Raw genomic sequence first — 24,761 nt, forward strand, 5'->3', positions numbered from 1 at the left:
AACTTATATCCATGTTGGCTCCCATAACTGTTCAGCTGGTCAATTAGGAAGGCCGCCACATCTAGAGGATCTGAACGGTGCTTTCTTCTGTAGAGTCCCATTCTTTGGAGGATTCTTCTCAATGTGCTCATACTAATACAGATCTCATCCACTGTTTGCAGGAGCATCAATATCTCTCCGTGTCTTAGACCGAGCATAAAGTAAAACTTTATCAACTCCATTAAACTTGCCATTGTGCTGCTGAGGAGAAGACGCGCAGGATGATGATGTTCAATCAAACATTGATTTGGAGCGCCAACTTCTGCTTGTTCGTCCTAAATGAGTCTCAACTATCACGTTTATACAATATAACTATCATGTTTATACAATATAATTATCACGTTTATACAATATAATTATCACGTTTATACAATATACTATCACGTTTATACAATATAATTATCACGTTTATACAATATACTATCACGTTTATACAATATAATTATCATGTTTATACAATATACTATCACGTTTATACAATATAATTATCACGTTTATACAATATACTATCACGTTTATACAATATAATTATCACGTTTATACAATATACTATCACGTTTATACAATATAATTATCATGTTTATACAATATACTATCACGTTTATACAATATAATTATCACGTTTATACAATATGCTATCACGTTTATACAATATAATTATCATGTTTATACAATATGCTATCACGTTTATACAATATAATTATCATGTTTATACAATATAATGAGCAAAAATTAATTTTTTCAAGTGACAGCAATACGCTTCCGTAATATAAAATGGCAAAAAATCTGTACAGCTATCTGTCTCAGTGGCTTTTCGGTTGATTATTGAATAGAGTATACATTATTTGATAAATACCACTTTTTAGTAAAATGTTAATATATTTGCATTTTTAAGTATGACACTCTTTCTAAACTGATCATCTTTTGAGAGATGTTGGTATCATACCGGTTGTTGAAATCTTTAAAATTTAAAAACATGGCCATGAACATGGACATGAATAATTTTGGGCTGATTTGGGATTCACTATAAATAGTACTGTTGCTTTTATTAAAAAAAAAAAAAGTATTTTTTAGAAAAACAAAGTTAATGATTTGTTTTATTAAAACATATTTAAGAACTTAGAATCTGCCTGAATTATCTACCGATGAGCCTCAGAGAATAAAAAAGAGAAAATCTGATCAAAGTTAATGAAGTTGTGCATAGTTCATTTTAAATAAGATTTTCTATCATCTCAGTTGTTACATTTTTCCATAAAAGCAGTAAGAAGGACATTAATGTGTATATTTTCTATGTGCAGTATTGACAACAATGACAGAGGAAATGCCAAGTACAACATTTCCTCCAACCACAACATATGGTATGATCTTAACAATTTCCAATTAAAGATTGATCTTTTTAAAGATGCTGATCTCATTTATGAATAAGACACACTGCTTAGCTTGAATAAATGTTCAAAATTTAAAAAGATTTTATTGTAAAGTTTTCAGGGATATTAATATTTTTGGTCTAATTTGAGCTGCACTGTAATACGTATTGTTAACTTTTCTTTTTTATGCTTTTATTGACCAAATGTAAACATTTCTCCTTTCTATCCACAGATCTGGTGGAAATTGATGTGATGCTTGAACTGAGGATTCCTCTCTCCAGTGTCCAAGCTGATATTCTTGATTTATTTAGAAAGACTCTGAAAAATGAAACCTTCCCTATAACCATCTCCCAATCTTTGGAAGTAAAAGAGTTGCTGTTTACCACAGGTAATACTTTAGTAACAATCTGCCTCAATGGTGCCAAAGTGATCATCAAGGATCTGTGTCCAAAAACTGAAACTAATCTGCATCATCTCACTTTATTCACACCATTATATAAATAGTGGAGCTCTATGGAGTTTGACTGCATATGAATAAATTATCTCAGTTTTTTTATTCAGATTTATTTGACCAAAGAAGAACCTTAAAGCTGCAGGACATTGGTTTTCTAGAACTAGATCATGACTCCTATAGATTATATTTCCTTCATCAGGTGTTACAGGAATCAGTTGCTAAAGAAGATAAATGACTTAGACTTCTCATCCAGATTCACAAGAATGGAACCTCTGTTGAAAATTTGTTCTGCAGTAATACTTTTATCGATAAATTTAAATGTTCATAGGCTTATAAAAAAGTTAGATTTTAATGATAATCCTATGGAAAGAAGAGATTGTTGATTGGTTTTGGTATTTCATAAAAATAACTTGTTGTTACATACGTAACTTGTGTACTGGTTGGAAATGACCAACATAAAGCTACGATGCTATTAATAACTGTTGTATGACATTTATCTTCCACACACACAGCCTGCTCTCCAAACTCCACTAACGGACTCATTTGTAATTGTGAGGATGGTTTTGCTTGGCCATGTGAGATGTGCAACAACAGTAATTCATGCAGTGATGTCAGAGGTCAGACCTGTACATGCATTTATGGACTTCCATCTGACAATGAGTTCTGTCAGCCAATCACAAGTAAGTAATACCTTGTTAAATTGGTTTGTTTCAAATTTAACCCAAGTTTAACTCCTCCCAAACAGTTAGTGGTGCACTTCCACTTGCTAGCTCTAGTTCCAACTCTCTATTGTACTGTTTGCCAGTCAGTTGAAAGGTCAGCTGTTTGCCAGGTCTGTTAAAAGTTTAACTCACCTGTCCAGAAGGAGAGCAGCAACCTCGCATGGCTTTTGATCCCTTTCATATTTAGTCTGAACCAACTTTAAAAAATTGAGCAATGTTCACTGCATTTTGCTTATTTTCTTATCCTTTTGGCTTGAATCAGAGAAATATAACCCAGAGAAGGAGGGATTTATCAGCTTTACTATGGAGCGATTAGAATCTGGCATCATCTAAGCTCCATCTCCTGCAACTAAACACAATATTACTATTTGTGAAAATCACTTTCATTGACAAAATGTAAACATATTCTTTATTCTGCACCACTGTATACGTGCTGTGGCTGTGTTTAAAAAACTAATAGTTTTGATGAAAAGGTTGTAGCTGTGACCTTAAATGTTTTGTGTCTTTTCTGGAGAAATACAGAAACATCTGATCTGCTTCTGATCCACAGATAACTCTTTCTGCCCAACCGCTACTCCAGGTATGTGAAGGACAAAAGTAGTTATTTACATAAACAAATTTATTGATGAACTTCATTCAAACAAATTTACAACTTTTATTCTGTCTGAATTCTTTAAAAATGAACCCTTGAGAGAATACAAAAAAGGAAAACTGATCACAGTTAATTTAGTTATACATAAATTATTCTAAGTCATGCTTGTATTCTCTCAATGCTTACCATTTCCCATAAAAACACTAATAAGGACATTAATGAGTATAATTTCTATGTGCAGTATTGACAACAATGACAGAGGTAATGCCAAGTACAACTCCATCTCCTCCAACAACAACATATGGTACGATCCAAACAATTTAACGAATGAAGATTTTTCTTTTGAGAGATGCTGGTCTCATTTCTGTTAAAAATAAAATGTTTAGGTTATTGAAATGTTCCAAATTGAAAAGGATTTTATGCTACACTTCCAGGGACATTAATAATTTTGGGCTGCATTATAAATAGTACTGTTCAATTTTCTTTGTATGCTTTTTTCAAGAAATGTAAAGATTTCTTTCTTTCTATATCCACAGATCTGGTGGAAATTGATGTGATGCTTGAACTGAGGATTCCTCTCTCCAGTGTTCAAGCCGATATACTTGAGTTATTTAGAAAGACTCTGAAAAATGAAACCTTCCCTATAACCATCTCCCAGTCTTTGGAAGTAAAAGAGTTGCTGTTTACCACAGGTAATAATTTAGTAACAATCTGCCTCAATAGTGCCAAAGTGATCATCAAGGATCTGTGTCCAGAAACTGATAGAAACTAATCTGCATCATCTCACTTTAATCAAACCATTAAATTAATAGTGGAGCTATATGGAGTTTGACTGCATATTAATGAATTAACTCAGTTGTTTTATTCAGATGTATTTGACCAAAGAAGAACCTTAAAGCTGCAGGACACTGGTTCTTCAGAACTGGATGATTCCTCCTATAGATTATATTTCCTATTTTTATTATAATCTAATGGAAAGCTGAGATTGTTGATTGGTTTTGGTATTTCCTAAACCTAAAGTGTTGTTGTAATTAGCATTTAAAGCCATAGAAAGTAGCGTCGATCAGAGGTACATAGCTAATATACCGGTGAGAAATGACCAACATAAAGCTACAATGCTATTAATAACAGTTCTATAACATTTATCTTCCACACACACAGCCTGCTCTCCAAACTCCACAAACGGACTAATTTGTAATTGTGAGGATGGTTTTGCTTGGCCATGTGAGATGTGCAACAACAGTAATTCATGCAGTGATGTCAGAGGTCAGACCTGTACATGCATTTATGGACTTCCATCTGACAATGAGTTCTGTCAGCCAATCACAAGTAAGTAATACCTTGTTAAATTGGTTTGTTTCAAATTTAACCCAAGTTTAACTCCTCCCAAACAGTTAGTGGTGCACTTCCCCTCACTAGCTCTAGTTCCAACCCTCTTTTGTACTGTTTGCCAGTCAGGTGAAAGGTCAGCTGTTTGCAAGGTCAGTTAAATGTTTAACTCACCTGTCCAGAAGGAGAGCAGCAACCTCGCATGGGTCTGATCCCCTTTATATTTAGTCGGTACCAACGTTAAAAGATTGACCAATGTTCACCTCATTTTGCTTATTGTTTTATCCTTTTGGCTTGAATCAGAGAAATATAACCCTGAGAAGGAGTGATTTATCAGCTTTACTATGGAGCGATTAGAATCTGGCAGCATCTAAGCTCCATCTCCTGCAACTAAACACAATATTACTATTTGTGAAAATCACTTTCATTGACAATGGGATTTTAACCAGCTGTAAACATACGCAATTGGTCTGGTCAAAATGTAAACATATCCTTTATTCTGCACCACTGTATACGTGCTGTGGCTGTGTTTAAAAAAATAATAGTTTTGATGAAAAGGTTGTAGCTGTGACCTTAAATATTTTGTGTATTTTCTGGAGAAATACAGAAACATTTGATCTGCTTCTGATCCACAGATAACTCTTTCTGCCCAACCGCTACTCCAGGTATGTGAAGGACAAAAGTAGTTCTTTGCATTAACAAATTTATTGATGAACTTCATTCAAACAAATCTAAAACTTTAATTCTGCCTGAATTCTTTAAAAATGAGCCTCAGAGAATACAAAAAAGGAAAACTGATCAAATTGTGTATAGTGATGGATAAATTATTCTAAGTCATGCTTGTATTCTCTCAGTGCTTACCATTTCCCATAAAAACACTAATAAGGACATTAATGAGTATAATTTCTATGTGCAGTATTGACAACAATGACAGAGGTAATGCCAAGTACAACTCCATCTCCTCCAACAACAACATATGGTACGATCCAAACAATTTAACGAATGAAGATTTTTCTTTGAGAGATGCTTGTCTGATTTCTGTTAAAAATAAAATGTTTAAGTTATTGAAATGTTCCAAATTGAAAAGGATTTTATGCTACACTTCCAGGGACATGAATAATTTTGGGCTAATTTGGGCTGCATTATAAATAGTACTGTTCAATTTTCTTTGTATGCTTTTTTCAAGAAATGTAAAGATTTCTTTCTTTCTATATCCACAGATCTGGTGGAAATTGATGTGATGCTTGAACTGAGGATTCCTCTCTCCAGTGTCCAAGCTGATATACTTGAGCTATTTAGAAAGACTCTGAAAAATGAAACCTTCCCTTTAACCATCTCCCAATCTTTGGAAGTAAAAGAGTTGCTGTTTACCACAGGTAATACTTTAGTAACAATCTGCCTCAATGGTGCCAAAGTGATCATCAAGGATCTGTGTCCAGCAACCATTAAAAGCTAATCTGCATCATCTAACTTTAATCAAACCATTAAATTAATAGTGGAGCTCTATGGAGTTTGACTGCATATTAATGAATTAACTCAGTTGTTTTATTCAGATGTATTTGACCAAAGAAGAACCTTAAAGCTGCAGGACACTGGTTCTTCAGAACTGGATGATTCCTCCTATAGATTATATTTCCTTCATCAGGTTTTACAGAAATCAGTTGCTAAAGATGATAAATGACTTATACTTCTCATCCAGATTCACAAGAATGGAACCTCTGTTGAAAATTTGTTTGATAGTAATACTTTTATCAGTACATTTAGGTATGCATAGGTTTATAAAACAGTTATATTTGTATTATAATCTAATGGAAAGCTGAGATTGTTGATTGGTTTTGGTATTTCCTAAACCTAACTTATTGTTGTAATTAGCATTTAAAGCAATAGAAAGCAGTGTAGATCAGAGGTACATACAGTACGTAGCTTGTGTACTGGTTAGAAATGACCAAGATAAAGCTACAATGATTCTAATAACAGTTCTATGACATTTATCTTCCACACATACAGCCTGCTCTCCAAACTCCACTAACGGACTAATTTGTAATTGTGAGGATGGTTTTGCTTGGCCATGTGAGATGTGCAACAACAGTAATTCATGCAGTGATGTCAGAGGTCAGACCTGTACATGCATTTATGGACTTCCATCTGACAATGAGTTCTGTCAGCCAATCACAAGTAAGTAATACCTTGTTAAATTGGTTTGTTTCAAATTTAACCCAAGTTTAACTCCTCCCAAACAGTTAGTGGTGCACTTCCACTTGCTAGCTCTAGTTCCAACCCTCTATTGTACTGTTTGCCAGTCAGTTGAAAGGTCAGCTGTTTGCCAGGTCTGTTAAAAGTTTAACTCACCTGTCCAGAAGGAGAGCAGCAACCTCGCATGGGTCTGATCCCCTTTATTTTTAGTCAGAACCAACTTTAAAAAAAATTTAGCAATGTTCACTGCATTTTGCTTATTTTCTTATCCTTTTGGCTTGAATCAGAGAAATATAACCCAGAGAAGGAGGGATTTATCAGCTTTACTATGGAGCGATTAGAATCTGGCATCATCTAAGCTCCATCTCCTGCAACTAAACACAATATTACTATTTGTGAAAATCACTTTCATTGACAAAATGCAAACATATCCTTTATTCTGCACCACTGTATACGTGCTGTGGCTGTGTTTAAAAAAATAATAGTTTTGATGAAAAGGTTGTAGCTGTGACCTTAAATGTTTTGTGTATTTTCTGGAGAAATACAGAAACATCTGATCTGCTTCTGATCCACAGATAACTCTTTCTGCCCAACCGCTACTCCAGGTATGTGAAGGACAAAAGTAGTGCTTTGCCTAAACAAATTTATTGATGAACTTCAATCAAAAAAATTTAAAACTTTAATTCTGCCTGAATGCTTTAAAAATGAGCCTCAGAGAATACAAAAAAGGAAAACTGATCAAATTTTATTTAGTGATGGATAAATTATTCTAAGTCATGCTTGTATTCTCTCAGTGCTTACCATTTCCCATAAAAAACACTAATAAGGACATTAATGAGTATAATTTCTATGTGCAGTATTGACAACAATGACAGAGGTAATGCCAAGTACAACTCCATCTCCTCCAACAACAACATATGGTATGATCCAAACAATTTAACGAATGAAGATTTTTCTTTGAGAGATGCTGGTCTCATTTCTGTTAAAAATAAAATGTTTAGATTGTTGAAATGTCCTAAGTTTTAAAGGATTTTATTCTACAATTTCCTGGGATATTAATAATTTTGGTCTAAGTGAGGTTTAAGTATAATCAGTACTGTTCATTTTTTATTTATTTTTTTCCCATGGTTCGTCCAACTGATGTAAAGAGTTCTTTCTTTCTATATCCACAGATCTGGTGGAAATTGATGTGATGCTTGAAGTGAGGGTTCCTCTCTCCAGTGTCCAAGCTGATACACTTGAGTTATTTAGAAAGACTCTGAAAAATGAAACCTTCCCTATAACCATCTCCCAATCTTTGGAAGTAAAAGAGTTGCTGTTTACCACAGGTAATAATTTAGTAACAATCTGCCTCAATGGTGCCAAAGTGATCATCAAGGATCTGTGTCCAGCAACCATTAAATGCTACTCTGCATCATCTCACTTTATTCACACCATTATATAAATAGTGGAGCTATATGGAGTTTGACTGCATATGACTAAGTTAACTCAGTTGTTTTACTCAGATGTGTTTGACCAGGGAAGAACCTTAAAGCTGCAGGACACTGGTTTTCTAGAACTACATCATGACTCCTATAGATTATATTTCCTTAATCAGGTGTTACAGGAATCAGTTGCTAAAGAAGATAAATGACTTAGACTTCTCATTCCAGATTCACAAGAATGGAACCTCTGTTGAAAATGTGTTCTGCAGTAATACTTTTATCGATAAATTTAAATGTTCATAGGCTTATAAAAAAGTTAGATTTTCATGATAATCCTATGGAAAGAAGAGATTGTTGATTGGTTTTGGTATTTCATAAACGTAACTTGTTGTTACATACGTAGCTTGTGTACTGGTTGGAAATGACCAACATAAAGCTACGATGACATGAATAACAGTTTCTATAACATTTATCTTCTACACATACAGCCTGCTCTCCAAACTCCACTAACGGACTAATTTGTAATTGTGAGGATGGGTTTGCTTGGCCATGTGAGATGTGCAACAACAGTAATGTATGCAGTGATGTCAGAGGTCAGACCTGTACATGCATTTATGGACTTCCATCTGACAATGAGTTCTGTCAGCCAATCACAAGTAAGTAATACCTTGTTAAATTGGTTTGTTTCAAATTTAACCCAAGTTTAACTCCTCCCAAACAGTTAGTGGTGCACTTCCCTTCGCTAGCTCTAGTTCCAACCCTCTATTGTACTGTTTGCCAGTCAGTTGAAAGTAGTGAACTTGGTTGTCCAGAAGGATGGGGGAAACCCCCTCATTGCTTTTGTTCCCCTTTATTTTTAGTTGGCACAAAAAGCTAGACCAATGCTCACCTCATTTTGCTGCTTTTTTGTTCTTTTGGTTTGAATAAGAGTAATGTAATGCTACGAAAAAGTCATTTCTCAGCTCGGTCACAGAGTGATTAGAATCTGGCAGCGCCTAAGCTCCATCTCATGTGACGACAACCTACTATTCCTATTGGTGCACAACCCTTTCATTGACAATGGAATTTTATCCAGAAGTAAATATAGGTAATATTTTCAGTATTTTCAGTAAAATATTACTTTTGTTCTGAACCATTGCAAATATTATGTTGCTGTGTTGTTGTGTTTGTTTTAATGTTCTTAAATCAGATATAGCTACTACTGTAAATATTCTGGATCATTTCTGTACAAATACAGAAACATTAATTCTTCTTATGATCCACAGATAACTCTTTCTGCCCAACCTCTGCTCCAGGTATGTGAAAGACACAAGTAGTCGTTTACATAAACAAAGTTAGTGATTTATCTTAAAACACATTTAAAAACATATTTAAAAACTTAAAACTTGAATCTACCTGGATTCTTTGCCAATGAGAATAAATGAATTCTTTACCAGAAAACTGATCAAAGTTAATTTAGTTATGCACATTTTATCCAAAATCATGTTTTGCTTTGTTGTTGACCCAAATGCAAAAGAATCAGTCAGGAACAATATGATAACTTACAGTATAACACAAATAGAACCAGAAATCTTGAATATACAGCAAAGTAGCCAACATGGCAAAAAAGTGACTGAGTAGATGAGTTTTGCTGAGCCATTAGAAAATTAAAATAGGAGACTTGAGGGAAGGTGATTAATAAACCTAGAAATTAACATTGTGGGAATAAGAAGAGCCAGTGTTGGTACACTAACAAAAACCAAAAGACTGTATCGAAAACACTAGTGTTTACTGTAAAACAAAAATATTAACTTTTATAAAACACTCTGTGAATATATTATCAACCAAAAATAATCTAAATAAAAAAAAACAAAAACACTCATTCACAAAACACAAAGATAAATGGGATAAAGTACAACAGCAATAACTACTCAAATTACTCCTGGAATGGGAATAACTCTCTATGAAGATCACAATGTTTATTAGAGCTTGTAAAAATTGTTACGTATATAATGGATACAAAAAAAAATTTAGAAGTACACCTAAGATATTTGAAAATGTAAAACTAGATAAGTATATACCAGAAATTCCTGTCAAACACTTTCCCACTTTGTCTTTTGAAACACTATGGACACAAAAATAAGTTTATGCAATATCACTAGCACCTAGTTCTGCTAAACAAACATGTGACCATACACCCCACAGTACAGACCACACTCACATCAGACTTAGTAATCAATCAAGATCGTTGGTAATGGATGGTTTATTAGCATGTAGCTGGACTTTCAACTAACAGCATTCTACAAACCATGTGTGAGGAACTCTGTACAAGCACTGATTTTTTTTCAGATAAGGTTGTCTAAACAATGCACATCTGCTGCTGACAATGCTGCTGTTTGTTTTGATGCTTTGACTACTATGTTACACTTGAACTGTTATCCAGTATTATGGCACAAAAGTTCAAACTGGTTTGTAGAGGTTGGAGCTTTCTCCTTAAAAGGAACAGGGATGTAATATTTGTGTGGTGTTAATAGGTGAACCTCTGCCCACTTTGTGTGGGTTTTGCTTTGCTGAATACAGTTGAATACAGTATCAATGTTTATATTTTCCCATATAAATGCTAATAAGGGTGATAACGTGCACATTTTCTGTGCACAGCAGGGCCAACAATGACAGAGGCAGTGCCAAGTACAACACCATCTCATCCATCAACAGCTTATGGTACGTATGATCCACATGATGTTACAAACAAAGCTCTCAGTGTGAGCTTGTGAAAAAATGTGAAAACTGATCGCTTAGTACAGATAATGTTCTCTGGAAAAGGAAAATGAGTTTTTAAGACTCTCAAGGGGAAAAGAAATGGTTGAACAGTATTCAAATAAAACAAATAGGTTTGAACATTTGAATAATGAATATAAATTAGAAAATATATTTTATGTAAACCTTATGCTGGCTTGTCAGGTTACTGGAAAATTGTTAACATTAAAATAATACCAATGCAAATACTTCAAGTTTCATCCTATTCATATATAAAGACATTAGCCTTTCCAATAACAGTACTATTTGAAAATATGGTATGCAATTTGATTACTTTTAATTATTGTTTTTGAGATTGCATGTATCACAGATATAGGTTTCATATCACATGCAAAAGTGATATTTGTGGCTGTTTGGGGTCTAATTGAGCACTTTACTATCATGGTGAACGTATGAAATAGTGCCCTTAATGATCACTAACTTTGTTAAATGATTCCCAACTTCTAGCATGAAAACTGAAATGGGATTGTTTGTTTCATTGTCCAGAGGTGCTTGATGTGGTCTATGAAGTGTTCATCCCAGTGACCAGCGCCCCACCAAGTTTACTTGACTTGTTCAGAAGGACTCTAAAAAATGAAAGCTTCCCTTTAATCCTCTCACCTTCATTAACAGTAATAGAACTAAATCTAACCAAAGGTAGGTTACAAATGTATGTACATCAAGAGAATGTACACATTCAAAAATATAATGAACATTTTAATTGAGTTAAATTCCTTTAACAGTCTGTGAGCCAAACTCCAATTATGGCCTGCAATGTAAATGTGAGGATGGTTTTGCCTTGCCATGTGATATGTGCAACAGCTACAATTCATGTAGTAGTGACAGCAGTCAAACCTGCACATGCATATATGAACCTTCCTTTGTTGACCAGTACTGCCAGCCAATCACTGGTAAGCATATATTTTTAAAATATTGCTTTAGGATTTACATAAAATTTCCAACTAATACATTTGGATTCCTGTTTTTTTTTTTTTTTTTTTTTTTTTTTACAGATTTCCTTCTGTGTCCTGGTATGGAAATTATTTTTTTATTCTGTGATGTATTTTACAATAAGGGTTTATACATGTTTTATAGTGACAATTTTCCTCAATTTCTTGATAGGTACATTGAATACAACAACCGCACCAGTGGTGACAAATGCAACATCAAAACCAAATAAGACACCAGTGACAAACACAACAACACTAGAAATAATTGTTGAGACCAAATCAACAACAGAGCCAGAAATGACCACGGTGACAAACGCAACTACAATGCCAGAAATGACCACAGTGACAAACGCAACAACAATGCAAGAAATCACCACAGTCACAAACGCAACAACAATGCCAGAAATCACCACGGTGACAAATGCAACAACAATGCCAGAAATGACCACCGAGATAAACGCAACAACACCAGATGTGACCACAGTCACAAATGCAACAACAATGCCAGAAATTACCGCACTCACAAACGCAACAACAACCCCCGAAATGACCGGAGATGCAAACGCAACAACAACCCCAAAAATCACCACAGTTGCAAACGCAACAACAACCCAAGAAATTACCAGAGTTGCAAACACAACAACCCCAGCATTGACCACAGTTGCAAACGCAACAACAGTGCCAGACATGACCACAGTGACAAACGCAACAACAATGCTAGAAATGACCACAGTGACAAATGCAACAAAAATGCCAGAAATGGCCAAAGCGACAAACGCAACAACAATGCCAGAAATGACTACAGTGGCAAACACAACAGCAGTGCCAGACATGACCACAATGACAAACGCAACAACAATGCCAGAAAATACCACAGTGACAAATGCAACAACAACGCCAGAAATGACCACTGTGACAAACACAACTACAATGCCAGAAATGACCACAGTGACAAACGCAACAACTCCAGAAATGAAAACTGTGACAAATGCAACAACAACCCCAGCAATGACCACAGTTGCAAACGCAACAACAGTGCCAGACATGACCACAGCGACAAACGCAACAACAATGCTAGAAATGACCACAGTGACAAATGCAACAAAAATGCCAGAAATGACCAAAGCGACAAACGCAACAACAATGCCAGAAATGACTACAGTGGCAAACACAACAGCAGTGCCAGACATGACCACAGTGACAAACGGAACAACAATGCCAGAAAATACCACAGTGACAAACGCAACAACAACGCCAGAAATGACCACTGTGACAAACACAACTACAATGCCAGAAATGACCACAGTTACAAACGCAACCACAATGCCAACAATGACAACATTGACAAACACATCAATGCCAGAAATGACCATGATGACAAACACAACTATGCCAGAAGTGACCGGCGTGATAAACGTAACATCAGACATGACAACTGTGACAAATATTACAACATTGGAAATGACAACAGTGACCAACACAACAACAATGCCAGAAATAACCATGGTGACAAACACAACTAGAAATCCAGAAATGACCACAGTGACAAACGCAACAACTCCAGAAACGAAAACTGTGACAAATGCAACAACAACTCCAGAAATTACCACAGTGACAAACTCATCAACTCCAGAAATAAAAACTGTGACAAATGCAACAACAACTCCAGAAATTACCACAGTGTCAAACGCATCAACTACAGAAATTACCACAATGACAAACGTAACAATGCCTCAAAGAACCACAGGGACAAACTCAACATCACCATCAGAAATTACTGTGGTGACAAATGCAAAAAACACTATACAAATTACCACACAGACAAACACAACAACATTGCCAGAGCTTACAATAATAACAACCCTAAGAACACCAGATATGCCAATAGTGACAAACTCAACGCAAATCATTGAAACAGTAGACAAAACAACAGCTGCTGTCTTTACTGTAAAAGAAAGCTTTACTCTAAACATGGACTTTCAGGACTCATACAATAACCCAACCAGTGATGTTTATAAGGATATTTATGCTTCTGTAAGTCATATTGATATGCTGAAGTCTGTAAAACAACATGAAGGAATGCATACAGAATTTAATATCTTGATATTTGGTTTGATTGTGATATTGTCTCTACCAGGCTGAAACAAATTGCCAGGAATACATGTCAAAAGATTGCAGTGTGCAGGGTCTAAACTTTAGGTGAGTCAGCGGTTATCTCTTACATATTATGCTGTTTAAATATTTAAAAAATAGATATTGTAGTTGCTAGTAAATACTACAGCTGTATTAGTATTAGAATAAGTCTATCCCGAAACTGATATCAGTTTGATCTGTATTACTGTGTAGCCCCAGCAAAGGTTTCAAACAATCACTCTACTCCTTCCCTAATAAAGGGGATAGAAATTTCACCCAAATTGTGTTTTACACAATAAGTAACTCACCCATTCACACACATGTTGGCGAGCTACATTGTAGCCACAGTTTCAATGAGGTAAACTGGCAGAAATGAGGGTATTGTTCTGAGTTGCCACCAGGCACCCAGAATGTCTTAAATAGGCAGTGTAGGTGAAGTGTCTTGCCCAATTAAAGACTGACGGGCATAGCTGGGGTTTGTCACAGGGCGAACCCCTCCATTCTGAACCAATGTCGCTCCTTGTAGCAAATTGAGAATAACTGTGTTCATTTAAAGCAGAAGGTAGTCTAAGATAGGATTTTGTCTAAACGCTGCAGTGTGTGAGTTCAAGATAATAATAATAATAATAATAACACATTTTATTTAAAAAGGCGCCTTTCTGGACACTCAAGGTCACCGTACAAAACATAAAAAGTGTCAGAAAAATAAAAATTATAATTATAAAAACATTTAAAAACATAAGATCTGATATCTCAATAAATCATCAAACTGTAAAAAACAGTAAAAAACAATAATGTTAAGACCATCTTTATTAATAACATTAAAGTACATACTATGCTGTTTGATCTTTCATTTTGTTATTATATAGGCATTTCTAAAAAAAAAACTTTAATTAAGTAGGCTTCAACTCTGATCCTCAGCACCCACTGTCCTGCATATTTTAATTTTTTCCTTTCCCCCTGACTTAAAAAAATAGGTGATTAATGGACCTTTTGGAAAGGAATGCAAATAATTGATTCAGGTGTAGGGGAGAAACCCATCAAAAACATCCAGGACTAATGATCCTGAGAACCAGAGCTGAAGACCTCTGCCCTAACCTGAGCATCTTTATAATTTAATAAATAGATTTTTTAACAAAATATTACTTCAAAATTTCAATTTCTTTTTTAGTCCTTGCACATCAGTAATTATTTCCTACATCTTTATTTTCAGAATGTTAAAACAGGATGTTTAAACTAAGAAAGTCGATTTTTAATTATCTTTCTAGGATGAAACACAAACAGTAGCTTGTCTGTCTAAAGTAGCCTTAATAATCTCACATATGTAGACATATGTACTATAAGGAACTATAGTTATTCATTTGCTGTTGTATTTGGTATACAGCTTATTTTAGGCATCAGCCATGAACTGTCTAAACCCTTTTTATAAAAATCAGGTTCAAATATAATGAACTGTTAGAGTGACCTGACTTCATAGCAGAATATCAATTAAAATAAAAATCTGTGTTCCAGGTCTGGAAGCACCATCGCTGACTTTTCTCTCAGCAGTTCTTCTCAGGATGCATCACAACTTCAATTAGCAAAAGACGAAATGTTAAATCAACTGGCAGAAAAATATCCTGTGGACATCTTCAGTAAGTGAGCCTCAATAAATCTGGGCTAGGTTTAACCATTCCATTATATTTTCACATAGATCCATAAACCAACATAAGAGATATATGTATACTTTTTTTTATCCTTCCTTTTTTGTCATACAGGTAACACATTATATATGTCAGTTGGCGAAGTTACTTCAGAGGAAATAATTGCTGGGGACTATGTAACTCTGACATGTGGACCTCCTCCAACTAATTTTGGGTTAAATCTAAGGGTGGTTTGGACACTTGATGGAACAGTCCTCCAAACAATTAAACCCAGTGATGACGGGACCTCGAAATACAAAATCTCACCATTCTTTAAAATTCATGATGGTATGTACTGTTTAGACCAACACTACAGTCTGATGTGTGATGGGATCCAATAATACCACATCATATGTTATAAAATAGCTGCTCCAATTGTTTTGGTTTTTAACTCATAAATTGTTTGGAAATATTATTAGCTTCTGCATCATATGATAAAAATAGCAACTATTATATAGCCATGAAATAGGTGGTAACCAAATTTCAGAGCTTTTGAAGATTATGGTTGCAATTATGACTTTGTTTTGTCTTTCAGGGCAATATACCTGTAAGATGAGCCGTGCAGATGGTGCCACTTTCACACAGAGCAGAAACCTAAAGTCTAAACCAGCACCCCTGATCACTGTTAAACCAATAATTGGATCATTGAAATGTCCTGGTTCTCTGACACTAGAGTGTTCTGTTAGAGGAGACTACCAGGTTGAATTTAAGGGCCTGGACCCTCCAAGTAATTAAAAAAACATCCTTTTAGGATTTTCTTCCACAAAGCATGAAAACGTTTAAGACCATGTTTCTAATTCTTTATCATTCTGTCATTTAGGTTCTAGCCCAGATTCAAAAATCAAATATGAGTATCAAGCCCCTGATGGATGTACCCCAGAGGAAAAGACAATAACCTGTCAAGTAACAACAAAGCCAGAGGTTAAGAAAATCATTAAACTGACATTAAACCCAAACGGTGGGTATTTCTCCAGCCAACACAACTTTAAAAAGCTAAACAAACCTACAATGCATCTGAAGCATGATGTAAAGCTTCAATTTGTTCATGTTGCTCTTTGATTTAGATCTAAATTGTTGTTATCCAATTATGACATTTCTCAATGATATGAAGTATCCTTCAAAATATATTGTTTAGGGCAGTGTTTCCCAACTGGGGGTATGCGTACCTCTTGTGGTCTGCAAGGGTATTGCAAGTGGTACATGAAAATATTTTCTTAGAAATTAGCCCGGTGTAGGTACCAGATCTGCTCGGATGGTCAGATCTGCTTGGGTCCTGTGCATGCCAGTGACGTCACGTTACATGATTGGCTGAAAGTTTCCATATGATGTAAAACAAAGTGGTTGCCCAGACAACGATAATAACATCACATAGCGTCAGTGTGCAGAGTCAGGATCATCTGGACCGTTAGAGTGTCTAATGACTGAACAAGTTTTACCTGATCGATCACAAAGCTGAAAAAATCTGTTTATGCTGAACAAAGTAACTGCAAGCGCATGATATACAAGGGGAGAGCTGGGTAGCACTGTAGCTAGCTGTGCTCAGTAGCTAACAGGTTAGCCTCTTTTAGCTTGGTCAGTTAGCCATATTAAGATACACTACTTTTGAATTTGTATCAAAAACAACCAATCGTTTTCTACATGTAGAATAAATGCTGTTTTCTTCGTAAAAATCTCTACAAAAGTATTTTTTTAAGATGTCCCATTTGTCCTCCTCTGCCTACAGATCTCAATAAAAAAAAAAAAAAAAAAAGCTGAGACTTTTTTTGTCTTGTTAAATGGCAGAGTTCAGTCTGTCTTAGAACTTTCCTTCAAGACTGACAATTATTGTTTTATAGTTTCGGCTACTTTAGATCGCCAACGAAATGTTAAATAATAGCAAATATAGGTAATAATATGTTAAAACTCCAAAAGAGATTTGATTAAAAAACGAGTGCAATACAGTTTGTTCGAGTGGAGTTGCCATATGTTGATGTCATAAGAAGGAGCATCGGTATCTGCTGTTTCTCACACTGAGCTATCGGAGATCATCTAAGCAGCTCAGATGTTTTGATGAAAACAAGTAAAACTAATTAAGTCAGTCTGACTAGAATTTTTGTTCTGCATTTTGTTCTCAATTCATCAAGTTTAAATGTATCTAAAAGGGGCCATTTAAAGGTGCTCCAGTTTTAAAAAACAGGTTTATATTATGATTTTAATTTGTATTTATTTTGATTCCTTACAAACTTTCAGGCAACTCATTTATGTTGGATTTTTTTTTAAATTGAGCTGGGAAAAAAAATACAATCATAAAAATTGAATGCTAAATAAGTAAAATATTTTCTTATTTTATAATCAGTTATTGTATTTTCCACTTTGGGACAATCAGCAATACTTTTGACTGACTCATGGTAAGTCAAAATGCCCAAAGAGGTACACAAATTTGAGGAAAATAAAATAAAATTAGCTTTTTGCTTAAAAAAATATTGTGTTAAAAATTATTCACATTATTCTCAGTAATTGGTTGAAATATTGTTGATAGTTTTCATAACAGCAATCTAAGCCTCCTTATCATTACCGGTAGCTTCTGTCATATTTTATAATGCTGCTTCAATAAGTTATGTAATGCATCTGAAATGTTTGATGTTGGAAATTTTTAACCCCCATCTTTAGCTCCCTCCACAGATCTTTTGCTAATTTTAGTCAGGACTCTGAGTGTAAAAATTATGAAATCACTTCCATTATCTCAAGTTAAATCAATGCTTTACCCATAAAGCCACAATCGATCTGAATAAATAGGGGAGGGACTTCATTGTAATTAGGTAGTTACCTTAGAGCCCGCTTAAACTTTTTTTTTCTTTTTGTGTAGTTCTTTGTGAAGGTGATGATGTATTCAGTGCTGGACCTGAAGGTTTTTTTGCTGTTGGTCCCTGTAAAGAGGGTATGGTGGGAAACAAAACCGCAGTTTGTAAGGCTGATGGCACGTATGGAGATATCCAGGACAACTGCGTCCTAGAAGTTATACAGAACCTGCTTGATCAGTCAGAGGTAATCGAGTCCATCTTTTGTCTGAAATATTTTCATATAGCCTTTCCTGTTATTCCAAAAAAAAATTCTGAAATATTAAAGGAATAGTACACCCAAAACATGATTAGCCTTCATTTTCTACTCACCCCCATGCTGAACAACACTCTGGAGTACTTTTTTGATATCTCAAATGCATCTGGAGATCTGGGAGGCTTCTTGCTGTCTGCTGACATTCAAATAATGGAGGTCTATGGTGCCCGAGAAAGAAAGGTCCATAAAAGTCCACAAAAAAACGTGTCAATATTCCTCCATACTGCTCGTCCAATGTATTCCAAGTGTCCTGAGTGGGTAGCATCCAGAATTTACTCGAAACGAAGTCATTTAGAATGTTTTTAGAGCATAAACAGTAGTGTATAGGATTTCCTGAAAGCGCGCGCTTGCACGTTCACGACGCTACGGAAGCCGGCACACCAAACCAGATGGAAGTGCGCATTCAGCGTCTGCTCTGCCGATAATGCAAGCGTAGAAGAAGAAATGTGCTGTTTACCTGTGCAAAGAAAGAAACAACGAAAGAAAAAATGTCTGTGGACTTCAGTGTTGAGGAAGAGCATGAGTTCTTTGCCGAGCTGAATGCGCACTTTCATCCGGTTTGGTCTGCCGCGGTTTCCGTAGCGTCGTGAACGCGCTTTCAGGAAATCCTATACACTACTGTTTATGCTCTAAAAACATTCTAAATTACTTTGTTTCGAGTAAATTCTGGATGCTACCCACTCAGGACACTTGGAATACATTGGACGAGCAGTATGGAGGAATATTGAAACGTTTTTTTGTGGACTTTTATGGACCTTTCTGTCTCGGGCACAATAGACCTCCATTATTTGAATGTCAGCAGACAGCAAGAAGCCTCCCAGATCTCCAGATGCATTTGAGATATCAAAAAAGTACTCCAGAGTGTTGTTCAGCATGGGGGTGAGTAGAAAATGAAGGCTAATCATGTTTTGGGTGTACTATTCCTTTAAATCCTGAAAATGCTAATTCTATGACTTGTCTTATAATAAATTTCTAGATAGCTTCCAACTACTAGTAGTTATTCTGCGATATTTATTACACTTTCACAACACTTCCACAAGTAAGGTTGTGTATCTGTCTCACTCACACACACTGTTCCATGTGTTGACTCCTATTGACTTCTATTGATTTTCAGCCATTTTCAACCATTTCTATACCCTAACCCTTACCAATACATACGTCACCCTAACCCAGTTGACACCTTATCCCTAAACTTAACCATTACCAAAATAGCATGTGAGGACCAGCAAAATGTCCTCACTTTGCAACAACTGGTCCTCAATTTGATTGTGAAATTGGAAAAATAGTCCTCACACTGAAGGCTAGACACACACATACTAACTATACATTTGTAAACTTAGAGATGAGACACATAGGATAGTAGAAATAATGTACTTTCTTGCTGCATATATTTCTAAAATCTCCAAACTATTTGCCTTCAAGGAATTCAATTTGTAATTGCAAACCTTTTGCTCTTGAAATGTGTCAGGAACTGGATAAAGTCACCCTGCCAGGATTCTTGGAAACCCTCAAGGATGCAACTATCAACAACACAAAGACAATAACTGATTCTCCAGCAACCATCAACGCAATGGTTAACATCTTAGAAAATATTGCTCGAAGGGTAGATTTTTTAAATATCACAATAAATGAAGAATCCACAAGGGTATGTACTATAGATTTGCATCTAGTGGTGGTTTTTGATATTAACCATATTGGCAGTGCCCCAGTTTGGCCGGGGATCTACTCATATGAAAATGCCACTGTTTTTGTTTCACAAGTTCCTTTTCAACAAAACATGTGCTACTGATATGGGAATTAATATTCTTTTTCTATTTGTTTTGTCTATTGACACAGAACATCCTGGAAAGTACCGGAGTTCTCACCACTGATGCTGCAAAAAAATCATGGGATCAACTGAACAGTAATAATACAGGAACCAGAAATGCCAGCTCTTCGTTTTTAAGGGCTTTTGAAGGAATAACAGCTCATGTTGTCAATGAACCTTTGAAAATAAATACACAAAATATAATTTTCACCAAAACTAATTTCACAAACATTTTCAACGCGGACTTTAATTCCTCAGTGGAGGTAGAGATACCAGAACCTGGGGGAGAGAAGCAGTCAATTTCAGTGATACTATTTGCATCCATGGACAACGTTCTTCCTGTGAGAGAAAAAACAAATACATCATCCAGTGTTATCAATGGAAGAGTTGCACTTATCCAGCCAGAATCAGATCTTACGAACATATCAATAGCTTTTGATGTAATTAATGAAACCCTGGGAAACCCTAAATGTGTTTTTTGGGATTTCAAACTGTTTGATGGTCTTGGAGGCTGGAGTGAGGATGGCTGCTCCTTTGTAATGAGTGAAAATGGATCAGTCACCTGCAACTGTAACCATACCACCTCGTTTTCTATTCTAATGTCACCCTCCAGCTATACTGATCCTCCGTTGGAATACATCACCTACATTGGACTTGGAATCTCTATGGGTTCTTTGATTATATGCCTAATCATTGAAGGCATTGTATGGAGAAAAATAAGAAAGAACACAACATCGTACTTGCGTCATGTGTCTATTGTTAACATCGCTGTGTCTCTCCTGATTGCAGACATTTGGTTTTTCATTGGAGCGGCCATTTCAAAGACAAAAAATGCACCAGCATGCACAGCAGCTACCTTTTTTATCCATTTTTTCTACCTGGCTCTGTTCTTCTGGATGCTAGCCTCAGCCCTGTTGTTGCTCTACCGTATGGTCAATGTCTTTGATGGAGGGCTGTCTAAAGCATCTATGCTGGCCATTGGATTCTCTTTGGGATATGGTGCACCACTGATCATTGCAACAATAACTATAGCTGTAACTGCTCCTTCAAAAGAATACATCAGAGGCAATGTTGTCTGTTGGCTCAACTGGGACGAGTCCAAAGCTCTTTTGGGGTTTGTGATACCTGCACTTCTGATAGTGGCCGTGAACCTTATAATCCTGATTGTGGTGATATTCAAAATGTTAAGGAGAAGATCAGGGGAGAATGCTGCCCAAGCAGGAGAAAAGCATGTCCTGCTGGTGATTGCCAGGAGTCTGGCTGTTCTAACACCATTTTTTGGAATAACTTGGGGTTTAGGAGTTGGAATCATGTTTAGTCCAAACAACAGAGGGATCCACATTACATTTGCACTGTTCAATTCCCTGCAGGTAACTATTCATGTTCATGAGCGGTAATTCTTAATACTTTAACATGATTTCTAATATGACACCTGTGTTTTTCTCTAATATTTCTAATCCTTTTGTGCTTATAAAGGGTTTCTTCATTTTGGTGTTTGGAACTCTATTGGACAGAACAGTGAGTTTGCCTGGGCTGTTAGGCTTTTTGACTCACAATATAGAGCAAATACTGGAATCAGTTATTATGCTTGTATAACAAAGATATATTTATTAATTTCATATCATTTTTCAAATCTTTAAAAAGTAGATACTAACCAGCAAAAATTTAATTTCCAGGTGCGGTCAGAGATCAGAAAATCTCAGAGATCTACCTCGCAAACAAGAACAAGGGTACAAAGTTTGCTTCACTTAAATTATTTCACTATCGGTTCACGTTTTGGGGTTATCACAATTACTTTTTTCTTGTTTTAGAGCACAAGTGCTGGAACCATATCCAGTGGATTTGGAAACCTTTTCAGGAGATTCAGAAAAGGAAAACGTATGTAAACATTAACATCCACAACCATAAATATGTATTAGTCCTATTTTAGGCCTTTACATGTAATATTTTTTTTCACCAATTTATCTAATCCTGTTTATTTTTATATCATAAATTCACAGCATATCATCTTAAGGCATATTATGGTAGTCAAATTATCTAGAGTCAGATAGGTTTAAAGTTACTATATAATGAATCCCAGAAAACAATCAAAAGAGTGATAAAAGAGTTAGGGTGAATTGGTAGCCTCTTTACTGGATTGATCTAATAGAGAAAAATGGCCAAAAGTAGGGCCTGGAAAAGTACTCTACTTGCAATACAGAAGTAGTAGTTTGATTCAGGCTTCCTTTTGTCATATATTGTTGTGTTCCTGAAAAAGGCAAATTATTCTTCTTATCCGTGTATGTGTGTTCTTGAGTGAGAGCAATGTTCTGAAAGTGCATAAGCGCTTTTAAGGGTCAGTATTATGAGATAAGCATAAATTCAGTTCATTTATCATATTACTTTCTAGGCAGATAAGCGCAGGGCCACTGTAGTGCACAGATTTATTGAACCGCCTGTTGGTGGGAAGCAGATTTAAATGGGGGTGGGGCTGGGAAGATTTAAAAAAAAAAATACTCTAAAAAAGTCTTCAAAATGGATCTGGACCTAAAAAAGCTGTGGGAGATAGCAAGCTCCCCCAGGGAGGCCTATTGTCTTTTGGGTTGTTAAAATCCTTCGCAGAGACTTCTTCTCTGCTGCAGAGCCCCCGCAAACCCAGTTGTGATACTTACTGAATATAGTATGCATTAATTGACTGACTGGTAGAAGGACAACTGCAGCTTCTGTTCCTGGTGGTTTTTCAGAGAATTCTTAGAAGCGGTACACTCTGCCAAAACAACTTTGTTCATATTCATTAAAAATGGTGCAGCATTGGGAATAATGATTCAAAAAGATAATAGAGCAAAACAACAAAGCACACTTATTAAACACTACTACAGCTACACCACAGTCCTTTTCAGTGGAAAGAGGCTCTACTAATGCTCACAGGGCTGAGTTCACATAAGCTGGGGGGATATACATAGCTGTGAGTATAGCAACCATTAGCTCTCTAGGGAAGTAAAAAGGCAGATGACGGTTGATGCCTCAAGATCAGGATAACAGTATTCGGGAGTCACATGACTTTGTGAGCATCAGTTATTGATGCATATCATACAACTACAATTTTCAGACTAAATGTTGAATACTATGTATTCTGTAATCTAAATTTAATAAAGTATTTTTGTTGCAGGCTCTACAAGTGGCTACCAGGTGTCATCTAATGGATCCATGGACTCATCCTCCAACACTTAATACATTGCAAAGAAAATTATGGTTAATTTGATAAGACTGTCCATGCCATAATTCAATTATTTAAATAAAAAAAAGGCCATTATAAAGTAAAAGTAGCCAATTTTAGTGTCTGTTATAAAATCGGCTTCAGTTAATGCAAAAATCTTCTATAGTACATATACATGTTTTTAGATTAGATAGTAATGTGGTGAAATACCTGTTTTTAGGAGTCTGTAAAAGTGAGATTTAATCAGAGGGGTTAATTGATATATGTATATATTTGTTAGATTTATATCAGATTATATAAAAACAGATTTGAGTGCAGTTACTGATGGCTCTAATGATGAAAAAAGATCCATAAGATCATTCAAATTGACATTATATGTTCAGCGTAGATAAAGAAAAGTCATAAGTTTACAAAACAAGTTATTAGTCGACTTGTGTAAGATCAAGATGATTCTAAACCCCTGCACTGTTACTCATCTAATGTAACTTATAATGTGAAGACCTTAAATGCACTTTGTTGAACATTATAAATTAGGTGGATTGCATTTAATTTATAAGCTGTTTTGTTTAATGTGTGTAATGCACCTCTCCTGTTTTATTTGAGATTATTAAACCCTAAACATTAAGACATGTAATTTTAATCTTGCCTTCTTTAGTATTTAAGTACAGCATGCTAACCTAATTTTTATTCACTTTCGGCTGAAGTGAATAAATCCGCTGCGGTGCATAGTGTCTGCACAGTGTCTGTTAATTTTGCTCACTGCTAAAGTATTTGAGTATTAAATCATTTCCATAGCAGTGGCACATCGTAATGCAGGTCATGCAGCACAATCTTTTGGCATGGCCAAACAGTATCTTACAGTCTCTCTTGGCTGAAGACCAAGTTTTGGTTGCTACAGAGTGTAATATATAAGAAAGGGAAGCTGAAGTAATATGAAGCATCACTGCTGCACTTCAAAAATGGAAATGTCTTGAGAGCTGTACTGAACGAAATTTCTTTTTGTAT

General features: G+C 35.6%; 1 protein-coding gene across 1 annotated transcript; it reads left to right on the forward strand.

Moving 5' to 3' along the window:
• The first annotated feature begins 1,340 nt into the window (after positions 1-1,340).
• Positions 1,341-23,835, forward strand: LOC119779810 (mucin-5AC-like). The gene is made up of 34 exons (XM_038279615.1): positions 1,341-1,397; positions 1,639-1,794; positions 2,373-2,540; positions 3,133-3,162; positions 3,416-3,478; positions 3,711-3,866; positions 4,336-4,503; positions 5,139-5,168; positions 5,420-5,482; positions 5,724-5,879; positions 6,511-6,678; positions 7,272-7,301; positions 7,554-7,616; positions 7,869-8,024; positions 8,609-8,776; positions 9,386-9,415; positions 10,758-10,820; positions 11,403-11,552; positions 11,639-11,806; positions 11,909-11,926; positions 12,018-12,060; positions 12,097-13,879; positions 13,983-14,044; positions 15,491-15,612; positions 15,736-15,948; positions 16,196-16,387; positions 16,481-16,618; positions 18,506-18,684; positions 20,222-20,398; positions 20,590-21,930; positions 22,037-22,078; positions 22,237-22,290; positions 22,372-22,438; positions 23,709-23,835. The coding sequence occupies exons 1-34, from the start codon at positions 1,349-1,351 to the stop codon at positions 23,768-23,770; spliced, it is 6,528 nt and encodes a 2,175-aa protein (XP_038135543.1). The 5' UTR covers positions 1,341-1,348; the 3' UTR covers positions 23,771-23,835.
• Positions 23,836-24,761: the final 926 nt, after the last annotated feature.

The sequence above is a fragment of the Cyprinodon tularosa genome, unplaced genomic scaffold (genome assembly GCF_016077235.1).
Source record: "Cyprinodon tularosa strain WSP-4 unplaced genomic scaffold, ASM1607723v1 ctg1515, whole genome shotgun sequence".
NCBI lineage: Eukaryota > Metazoa > Chordata > Actinopteri > Cyprinodontiformes > Cyprinodontidae > Cyprinodon > Cyprinodon tularosa.

Bases quoted from the DNA above. Each gene is read 5' to 3' on its own strand.
- LOC119779810 (XM_038279615.1), top strand. From the start codon at position 1,349: ATGACAGAGGAAATGCCAAGTACAACATTTCCTCCAACCACAACATAT. The intron at 15,613-15,735 runs GTAAGTGAGCCT...TTTGTCATACAG, and splicing joins ATATCCTGTGGACATCTTCA to GTAACACATTATATATGTCA. The intron at 18,685-20,221 runs GTAATCGAGTCC...GAAATGTGTCAG, and splicing joins ACCTGCTTGATCAGTCAGAG to GAACTGGATAAAGTCACCCT.